Raw genomic sequence first — 11,798 nt, forward strand, 5'->3', positions numbered from 1 at the left:
AATTAAACGTGCAAAAAGGATGTAGTTTTTTCAAAATGTTTATTTTTCCAAAAAATAGTAACAAAAGAATGTACAAAAGAAATAAAAATACTTTTTTGGTTTTTTGGACTCGACAAGAATTAATTCTCGCTCCTACACATCTCCATTCACAGGGTTACGTAGTTCTTTATGAAAATCTATTTAAGAAATGATTTAATCTTTATTTGGTGAACCCGACAAGGATTGACCTTGCTCCTACGTATTTCCATTCATAATAGAAAGTCAAGGATAACATAGTTCTTAATGAAAAAATATTCGAAAAACTATTTGGAAAATTATTTGTTTTTTTTTATGATTTTGAAAAAAAATTTATTTAAATTTTTTAGTATTTTCAATTATTTAAAAATTGGTGTCACACAACGCGAGCGGCCAGGCAAACACTAAAAATAAACTTTATTTTTAATCTTTTTTTCATTTTTTAATCTTTTATAATTTTTCATATTTTTTTAAATTTATTTGAGAGTGAATATGGATGTCATTGCAACACAAACTGTCGGATAGATATGAAAGAGTAAATAAAGATTTTTTTTTTTTAGATCTTTATATATATTTAGAAAAAATGAAATTTTAAAATGAGTGTTAGCGATGTTAGCGGCCGGAAAAACACTAAAGAAATGGATAAAAACATTTTATGATTAAAACAAAATATATTGGGAAAAGTAAATCAAAAGAAAAAGAAACTAGCAATTACATACCTTCAAAAATTTGTAATATCTCTTCTTCTCTATTAATCTCATTCTCTCGTTCTCTACAATATAACTACCTTTTCTCTTCTTATTTTCTTACCTTCTTTGCTAAGATCTTCTTATTTTCTTGCCTTCTTTGCTAAGATTTCTCTATTTTTCTCCCAAAAGATATAAAAAACATGTGTGTCTGTGAGAATGGTGATAAGAAAGAGAGAAGTGTAGAAAATATTTTCTTTTTTCTTTCCCTTTTTCATATGACAGACTATGTATTTATATCCACACATTGCAGTACCAATGTAATCCTAGCCTTAATTGTAATGAACAATATAACGAAGGAATTGGTCATGATAGCATTGTTGGATATCAGAGTACTAGCACAAGTACTCACAACTAAAATAAAAGATGAAAATAAAGGAACAAAACCATATAATAGGCAATGAATATAATTTATTCAAGTAAAGAAAAAAGTACATACCATTCTCTCAAGTCCCAAGGAGAAAACAATGACAACCCCTCTCTTGGAAATGGGAAAAACTAATGCAGGGAGAACCTTAAAGGAAAAACTAGCCTTCTCTCTCTTAGAGGAGAAACTAATATTCTCTCTTAATTCTTCTCTCAAGCAATAAAGCAAAAGGAATAGAAAGGGAGGAACTTTGGGACGATTTCCCGAGGAAACACTGGGCTCTTTTTATAACATGAAAAGTAAGCCTCAAAGTAAGTTTCCACTGATGTTAGACTTCTTTTCTAAAATTCTCCCACTTGAGTATTTTGATGAATTTAATGAAATCTTCACACCATGCTTTATTGTCTTCCTTCATGGTGTTTGTTCTTCTGATAGACTTTAGTAGGATCGAATCTACGTAGACTTCATTGACACATAATTATGATCCTCCGAAACGCAATGCAACAACTGAGGTTCCTTCTAAGGACCTCTTATCAATATTTCATTGTCTCCACCAAACCTGCCATGAACTTACTAACCACTCTCATTGGTTGTGTAATGTCTGGTCTTGTACACATCATAGCATTCATAAGGTTATCCACCACCGATGCACTTGGTACTCGAGACTTCTCCATCCTCTCCGCTTCACTTCTAGGACCCATACGTGAGGAACAACATATAGAAAGTGAGGTAGAAATTGTCTTGCAATCTTGCATGTTGAAGCGTCGCTAGATTATCAGTAAGTATTTCTTCTGAGAAAGCCAAATCTTCCTATCTTTTCGGTCTTCGTAAATTTACATCTTTGAAATCCTTATTTGTTGGTTCCAAGTCCTTCTTCTCATACTCCCTAGCCAATTATGCCTGCAATTCCTAGAATTGAACTTTGTTGGGAGTCTACCTTCAACATGTCATCCACATACAACATCAATGGTTTAAACACCCAGTCTGTTGTAACCGAGGCTTATGAAGAAATCAAATCTCTTGTATGAACATCTGAACGCCCTATTTAAACCATACTGAGATTTGTTCAACCCTGTAAACCAAGTCTTCTTGTTCCTTAACGCCTCCTGGCTGGAGCATCATTTCATTTCTGCTTAACAATAACCTTATAGGTAGTGGGACCCATAAGTGGTACCCCTTCACATTATTAGCATAGCCCAAGCACTTAATTTTCTCCAATTTCAAGCTTTACTCGTGCTTTGGATTCCTTGAACTGGTAGCAACACATTTGACTTCCTCTTGATTTAGTACACCCACAATCTCCTTTGATTCTCCTAGTGATAACTCTGGCGATTCCCTTACATCAAAATGAACCAAGTCTTCTTGTATTTTCCTTTTTTCTAGTAGTCAAACTAGCAATATGCTATCTATGTATATGTTTGTTGGCTTATCACACAGTGCTCACAAAGAGGTAAAACAACCTTCTTGAGCCCGAGTAAGAGATTACGTTTTGCCTGGATTTGCATACTTCGCTCTAATTGATACCCAAGTTTACGATATCATGTTAATACCGCTTCTTCTTGACTTGTCGATGCAACCATTGCATTAACTTCCTACAACGTATCTCCCATAAGCACATACATATTTGCCATGATCTTCTGAGCTTTCATGACTTACCAGATCTCCCCTCTTATTCACAGAATATCTTCGTCCTCCGAGGTACTTGCCACACAACCTTTAAGGTTGATGCCTCAAAGCTCTTTTCTCCATTCTTCCAATGCTAACAATCTTTCTTCACATGCCTTATTTTGCCACAATGGTAACATTTGAGATGCTTCTTACTTTGAGAATTATCATGAGACTGACTCCCACTAGATCCATGTTTTATTGACCTACCTCTTGTCATCACCAAAGCCTGTGTTTGCTTTGCACTTTCCACCATATCCTTTTTGTTCTTTCTCCTGGATTCTTCTTCAAGAATAGCTTCGGCAACATCCTCAAAGTGTAAGAGGTCAACAACGTTGTAATTTGTGATGTTGATGATGAGTTGATCATACGAATCAGGTAAACTCTATAGTAGAAGCTCTGCACGTTCATTTTCAATTATGTTGAAATCTGTCGTTGGGCAAACAATGTATTTAGATTATTGATGTGGTATGTCACTGATTTGGACTCATTCATTCGAAGAGTATAGAGTTTTCTTTTCAAGAATATTCTTGTGTGAAGTGATACAGGCTTGTGAGAGTATTCCAAATCTCCTTTGCTATAGTCTTCTTCGCAATGCTAGATAAAACCGCATTTGCCAATGCTAAGTGCAAATTTGCTATAACATTGTTATCTATTTCCTTCCACTTTTGATCTGTAATGCCTACATGTTTTCTTTAATTGCTTCTAGACAGTTGTCCTTTCTCAAAATTTCCTTCATCTTTAGTTTCCATAATGAGAAAATTTTGCCATTGAACTTCTCTATCTCATATCTTATTGCCATGGCTTTAAAACCAACTTATGCACTTCTCACTATGAATAGTATTGTCTACTAGAACAATGGAGGTAGACGTTGTACCAGTGCACTAGGTAATTCTCAGGAAAGAGAGGTGGGTCACTAATGGACATGTGCTTAAGTACCAAGTCTTTCCTAGCCTGAACTTTCCTAGACATGCACTTTCACACTACCACACTTTATCCACTATCATAACACTATTCTAATGACAATAGCAAGAGAATATAATCACGTAGTGAACCAACAGCTCTAATGCCACTATTGGGTATCAAAGTACTAGCACAAGTACTTACAACTAAAATAAAGACGAAAATAAAGGAACAAAAATAGATAATAGGCAAATAATATAATTTATTCAAGTAAAGGAAAAATTACATACCATTCTCTCTAGACCCAAAGAGAAAACAATAACAACCCCTCTCTTGAAAATAGGAAAAACTAATATAAGGAAAACCTTAAAGGAAAAATTAACATTCTCTCTCTTCAAGGAAAAACTAATATTTTCTCTTAATTCTTCTCCCAAACAATAAACCAAAAGGAATAGAAAGGGAGAAACTTTGTGATGATTTACTAAGGAAACATTGGGATCTTTTTATAACATGAAAAATAAGCTTCAAAGTAAGTTCCCACCGATGTGGGACTTCTTTTCTAACAAGCATCACATTACGGTAATCAAATCACAACAAATTAGAGCAAGCACAATATCAATCATAATTAGTAATGTTGTTTTAATAATTAGAAGAGATATTGCTTGTAATTATTAGAATCATAGAAATATTTTCTCTATAAGGAACAAACGGTAGAAAAGCAAAGTGTAAGGACGAAAATATGTTGGGTTGTTGGATTCATTAGAATGAGTGTGATAATTAAAAACAAATTGACTTTTCCTTCTCTTTTTGTTTTTTTTTTTCATATCTCTTCTTTTTCTTCTTTTTTTCAAAATTTAAAGTTCAAAAATTTTTGAAGAAAATTTTATTTCAATTTTTTTTATCATTAACTAAAAAATATTTTTAAAAAAAAAAAAAAATTATTCATTGACAATTAGATAGTCTAATCTTGCATGATATATTCTTGAAGTATTCAGTTTTTCACAATTTGCTCTTTTTTATTGTAAAAACGACAAGAATCAACAGTTGTGACAAAGGCAAGCATATGTCTTGCTATGGTAAAGTCTAAGAACAATTAGGGTTAGGAGAAGTGTGGAATGGTTGGTGGAATCTAAATATGGGTTGAAAGTCTAGAAATGATAACATTAAACAACATAAATAAAGCAAATATATAATCACATATAGATAACCTTAAGGTTGTAAATTGGGGTGATATCTTATATAATTTTCTTGTGATTCATAATTATTAGGTTAAAATACTTTTTTTGTCCCAATTTTTGTCAAGTTGTTTCAAATAAGTCCTAATTTTGGTTTTGTGTTCAAATAGGTCCCAATTTTCGTTAATTTTGTTCAATTGGGTCCTTTTTTGCTAACACCGTTTAAATCATTAACGGCCATGAACAGTGACTGCCACGTGTCATTTTGTGGTTTTTTTGAATTTTATTTTTTTATTTTTTATTTTTTTAATTTTTTTTTAATTTTTTCAAAAAATTTTTAAATTTCTTTTTAAATGTACACGTGTCAACCCAGGAGTGTGCCACGTGTCACTTCGTGGTTTTTTTTGAATTTTTTTTGAATTTTTTTTAAAATTTTTTAAATTTTTTTTAAATTTTTTTTAAAAGTCCACATGTCAACCCAGTAGCGTGTCACGTGTCAAAGTCAATGTTCTAAATTCAATTTGGTCCCTATATTTGTTATTTTTGTTCAATTAGGTCCCAATTTTTGTTAACATTAACCAATTTGGTCCTCTCCAAATTAAAACTAAATTTAATTTTTATATTAAAATTCACATTTTTATTAAATATTTTTATATAATATATTAAAATTGACATCATTATAACTTTGATATAAAAATTAAATTTGGTCACATCTTTGACAAGGACCAAATTGGTTAATGTTAACAAAAATTGGGATCTAATTGAACAAAAATAACAAATATAGGGACCAAATTGAATATAGAATATTGACTTTGACACATGGTACACTACTAGGTTGACACATGGACATTTAAAAAAATTCAAAAAAAAATTCAAAAAAAATTCAAAAAAACCACGAAGTGACACGTGGCACACTCCTGGGTTGACACGTGTACATTTAAAAAAAATTAAAAAAAAATTAAAAAAATTAAAAAAAATTAAAAAAATTCAAAAAAACCACGAAATGACACATGGCAGTCACTGTTCATGGTCGTTAATGATTTAAACGGTGTTAGCAAAAAAATGACCTAATTGAACAAAATTGACGAAAATTGGGATCTATTTGAACACAAAACCAAAATTAGAACTTATTTAAAACAACTTAACGAAAATTGAGACAAAAAAGTATTTTAACCTAATTATTAAATATCCCCATATATTTCTTAAAAAAAATCTCAACAGAAATTGTACAAAGAAGAAAACAAAGTTGTAATTAACTTTGCAAATATAAAACTTACTGTACAGATCCAAAGTGTCGTTAGTTTGAGTACTATTATATTTATATTTTATATAAATTTTAAATTAACAAAATAAATTTGAAAAGAAAATTTCCACTAAATAAATTAGATTGTTCAATATTAACCATTTATAAGATTAGTAAATATTTCATATATTGTGAAAAAGGTAAAATGAAAAAAAGAAGGGATCCAAAAGTAGAAAACTTCAAAAAAAAAATAGTTAAAGTAGATTTTAATTTCATTTTAAAATCATCTTAACTTTTATGTCAAACATGTTTCGTTTTATTGTAAATGAAGTTTGAAAAACGAAACTAACAACTTACAAGGGCCCAAGATAATGAACTTGATAAGCATTCCATAAATTGCATTTAAATCGGGTCATTATCAAGCAAAAACATTAAAACAAATCTAACGAATAATTTATAATATTTCTTTATCATCATATTATTTTCACAGCCACAAACATTACTCGTTTTTTTTTTCTCTCTCTTGGTTTCGTGCCTAACTTCGCAGTCATTAATCTGCATACCAGATAACATAAACCACCAAATTAGTTCCTTAACTATGTTTAATAATAATTGAGCTTATCTTCCAATGTTTTAAACAGATCATAGGCAATAACCCTTCTAGAATTGGTGATCGAAGTTTAAACAATTTTAGATTAGATTCAAAATTCATAACTTAGTTGTTCTCATTGAAAAAAAAAATAGTAAAAAAAGTAGAAGCACTTAGCGTTTCAAAACTCCACCAACTTCAACTTTAGAATTTTGTTGTCATTCACACCTTCTTGCCATTTGCCATTGTACTTTCCTTATGTTCCCACTAAATGATTCTTTTCATGAACAAACATTTTATTACTGAAAATACTTAAATTGTAAGAAAGTTCGGTCTAATTCATGATATTTTGGATGATATGTTATATGTAGGAGTTTGTTTATTATATTTTATAATATATAAAATAAAATATGATAGAATATCAAATACGTATAATATCTCAATTTTAATGGTCAAAATTTAAAGAATAATTAAATATATTTTTATTATATGAAAGATATTTTTAAAATAGAAAAATTTTCTAAAAAATAATTTAAATAAAAAAATATTAAGTAAATATTCTAAAAAATATTGCATCAAAATTTTCCTATTAATTCCACAGCTTATCTCATCAATTTGTTATGCATAATTCGTATTTAACAAAATTTCAGATTATACATTTGATAACTCTCACTCTTTACTCTTTATTTGTTATCCTAAATATGCAATTGAAAATTGTTCCCATATTTTTCTTAATGTGTGAAGGGATTTTTTCCCATCAAATGTACTTTACAATGAAATCATGAGAGCAGGAAGAAGAAAATATGAAGTGAGTGCAAGAAGCATATTTGCACAAAGTTTAGTACCTCACACACAGAAAAGTTGATCAACTACGAAGAGATGTTAAGAGTGTAATATATATTGGAGCCAGAATAATTTTTTTTTTCTCAATAAAATTGGAAATAGGTAATAATAGATTAAAATAAATTAGGTATTATAAGAAAATATTTAAAATGTAAAAATATAGCGTTGAAATTTTATTAATGAATTATAATATAAAGTTTATTTAAATAAAAAATTATAAGGTAAAAGTTAAATAAAGTATATTTATCTTTAGCAAATGATGTGTAATCATGTAACAAATGCAGTTCCAGTAAAGTATACTATACTCTAACTTACTTCCACATGTATATGTTTTACATGATTTTCATTAAGTGTAAATATGAAATACGTATATAGTTAGTTTATGAATGAAACATAATTTTTTTAAAAAACATATTTAATCATTAAATGAATTAAGTTTTTAAAATAATCTACTTTAATATATTTGATCAAATATTTTTATGTTAATAAATTGATTTATAAATTATTTAAATAAATTAAGAATTAATTTAATGAAATTGGTAAATACTTGAATAGAAAAAGAATTGACAAAACATTGTTACTAGAAAGTAACCACTCAATAACCAACCTAACTTATCTTGAAAGCGCGATTAATCCCACATGCATTTACAGTGAAATTTCAACTTCCCATGACAACTATAAACCATCCGCAACCCATCAAACGTTGTACTTCCAACCCTCCACATACTTTCCTCGTCTCTTTCCACCCAACGACCACCACCGCACGAGTCAAAACCAAAATTTCAAATGTTGTATCAACTTGCCAAACATTTCTGTGCTTTAAATTCATCAAACGGTTTTTTAAATGATTTCACTAACGAGGAGATCTTGAAGAGTTTTGATCAAAAGTGAGAAATGTGAAAGATCGTGATAGAGATAAAACATCTTGAAATTTGTGTTATTACAATCTTCACTTCGCAGCTACAATTTGTTAAATTAATTAATTAATAGCTTAAGAATGTTTGATAAAACTAGTTGATAATGTAAAATAACATGGAAAAACATATATAATGATACAAAATTAATTGAGTATTTAATGTTAAAAAAAAGTGGGATAAACATTCTTGGTGAAGATTACCCTATATCTTTGATTTTAAGTTGATTAAATGAAGAAACATCTAACACAAAATTTAATTTTATGTTTAGCAAAACTAACTTATAAAAATAATCAATAATTAATAAACTGGTTTATTAAAATTTATGTTATTTTAGTTTATTCCAATATTTACTTATTAATACTCAAACACAATATAGTATACATATGTTTCATGGTTATGTTAGAAATATATTAAGTATTTTTTTTATTATTAATCTGCAGTTGTATTTTTAAACAATTTTTAATTAATTAAAGTAGTTCAGAAAAAGACAATCAAACTAGAAAGTGAAATGAGTGTTGATTTAATTACATGAACTGACTGGACATGTTTCCTCCACCAAGATCACAACGATTCATGATTACTTAAATAAATTTTTGTTTCAATATTTTAATCTAGCTAGTAATAATATTACCATATAAAATCTAAGGACTCACAAGAAATAAATTTACTCCAATTCTAAATTAATATTAAATTTAATGTTTATTTTAATTTTAAAGATTCCACCATTATTCCAGTATTATACTTCAGATATTTTCTCTATTAATGTTCCTTTTTTAACATATAAATCATTTTAAGTAACATTTGCATAAGCATTACAACGTAATTGGTAAATTTTATTATATACAACCTAAGAAAACAACAACAAAAGAGTCAAGAGGGAAAAAAAAACACATTTAAGAAGAGTTTTGGTCACATTCCATATGGTTAAACATTTTTCTTTATCTCTCATAAAATATCATTTTTCTTTATTTCAACTTTCCATAACAAAACACATTCCTCCTTTATCAATTCCTCCTGTATATATAATCAATCTTCCATCTTCAATCCGCATGTAGAGATCCCTTTTCTCTTCAACCTCAACCCAATTCATCGTCTCTCTCTTAGACATAAACCTAATTTTCTCTACCTTGGAAACATTGTTCTTCTCTAGTTTTTGTTAATTTATAATTTGTTGTGATGGGCAATTACATCTCTTGCACTTTGGCTCCTCCTTTGATGAAGAACACAAGGTCAACAACACGTGTGATCTTCCCCACGGGTGAGGTGAAGCAATACAAAGAGCAAGTGAATGTGGCTGAGCTTATGATGGAGTGTCCCACTAATTTCTTAACGAATTCTAAGTCTCTACACATTGGACGAAGGTTTTCACCTCTTGGTGCCGATGAAGAGTTGGAATTCGGCAACCTCTACATCTTCTTCCCTATGAGAAGGCTCAATTCCGTCGTCACCGCCGTCGATGTGGCGGCGCTCTTCATGGCTGCCAACATGACGACCAAGCGGCGGATATATGGAATTAAAGATTCCATGTTATGTGATCACTCGGTTGATGGAGTTGAAGTTAAAGATTTAATGTCACGTGACAATACACATGATGTTGGAGTAAATAATGAAGTGTCGAGGTTGAGTTTGGAAGGGTTTGAGATTGAATTAGGGCTTCGGCGGAATAGGTTAAGTTATTGTAGGTCAAAGAAGCCTGTGTTGGAAACCATCAATGAGGAACCCATTTGGTTAAGGGTGAAAAAAGGTGAAAGTAAATAATGAGAGGACTAATACAATATGTATAGATTGTACGTAGTTTTTTTTTTATTTTTTATGATATTACACGTGTTGATTTATCAGAAATTAAGTTAAAAAATAAGTTAATTTAATTTAAATTTTTTTTATAATATATTGAACTAAATATAAGTTTATTAGTTAAGTAGAAACATGCTGTAAATTTATTAATATCAAGCTGGTTTATTACAATGAAAAGAATAATTTGTATGTGTCATGATGATTAAGAGTTAATTAGATCTGCCTATATTATTGAACCACGTACTAATAGGAATTGTAAAAGGTATTTATATTTATAAATTAGTACAGTAAAGAAAAAATTATAGAAAGAATAAAGAAAAGTGAAAAGTTTAAGAAAATAATAATAATATAAAAATAAATGCGAGTATCACCAAATTAAAATCAACATTAATTATAATTAAAACATCACTTAAATATTTACCATCTTTCAAAATTTTGAAACAGGTATTTAAGAGGTCTAATAATCCTGTGCACAAATATGTTGCTAGGCTACCAATACCCTTGATACAAGCATCAAAGTTTTTATTTTAGACACATAATTATCGCATTAGTTACTATATACTAGTTGAAACAAACCATACCCCAAGCACGTATTATTATTATTATTATTATTATTATATATATATATATATATATATATATATATTTATTGTGTGTTGAAATTTGCTTTTCGTAATTTCAACGAGAATGTTATTGCTGTGTCAATTGTTGAACCAATTTTGTGGCTTGAATTAATTGTGTAGAAAAGTGATTCAGTGTAAGTGGGAGAAGAACCAATCACAAGTTGCAAGGCAAAATGGAACATTAACTAAGCTTACAAGAAGCATTATCCATGTGGACTATCGGAAATGACAGGTTACCCGTTGGGAATAATCTTCTTGCAAACTTTAAACATGTAAATAAGTGATAATTTAGGTTTAAAAACATGAGATTTTCTATTTAATATATAACATAAAAATGTTAGATTATTATTTAGCTGCTCTTTGAGATCTATTCATAGGATAACTGTGTAACGCTCCATTTAATTTAATACATAAAATTAAAGGAAATGTCACACAGAGATAATCAACAATGCAGTCCTAGGGTTCATAACGTCCCCCCTACAAAACCAGGCACACCACGATGCCAACAAAGGCAGGATAACATTTTAACTAAGAGTTTATAATCAAAAGACAACGAGTACAGGGGCCATAGCCCTAAAGAAGACATGAAGAAGAGAAGTGTAAGATCCAGCCCAGACGGCTAAGCGGTGGAATCACCATTCCCTTGTTGACCACGAGAACTTCGCCCATCTGCTCCCATCAACCAAGTCGATGATCATCGCAAGAAAGAACAGCCACATACATCACAACCATGCAACAAAACGGGTAAGCTAGAGCCAACAACATATTCATCATGCAGTCAAATATATTTTCATCATCCCATATCCATATAATCAACCAAACATGTTATGACTCTCATTCAATACACTACGACTCGACTCGACTCATCCGGATACGTATAACTTAGTCGGATTCAGCGGATGCTTGCACTTGTGGTGG

The 11,798-nt window shown here is 29.9% G+C and overlaps 1 protein-coding gene across 1 annotated transcript; it reads left to right on the forward strand.

Moving 5' to 3' along the window:
• The first annotated feature begins 9,530 nt into the window (after positions 1-9,530).
• On the forward strand, positions 9,531-10,221 carry LOC114174394. Its single transcript, XM_028059234.1, has one exon. It carries the CDS (start codon positions 9,640-9,642, stop codon positions 10,219-10,221), a length of 582 nt encoding a protein of 193 aa, XP_027915035.1. The 5' UTR covers positions 9,531-9,639.
• Positions 10,222-11,798: the final 1,577 nt, after the last annotated feature.

This window comes from Vigna unguiculata, chromosome 2 (assembly GCF_004118075.2).
Source record: "Vigna unguiculata cultivar IT97K-499-35 chromosome 2, ASM411807v1, whole genome shotgun sequence".
Classification (NCBI taxonomy): Eukaryota; Viridiplantae; Streptophyta; class Magnoliopsida; order Fabales; family Fabaceae; genus Vigna; species Vigna unguiculata.

Bases quoted from the DNA above. Each gene is read 5' to 3' on its own strand.
- LOC114174394 (XM_028059234.1), top strand. From the start codon at position 9,640: ATGGGCAATTACATCTCTTGCACTTTGGCTCCTCCTTTGATGAAGAAC.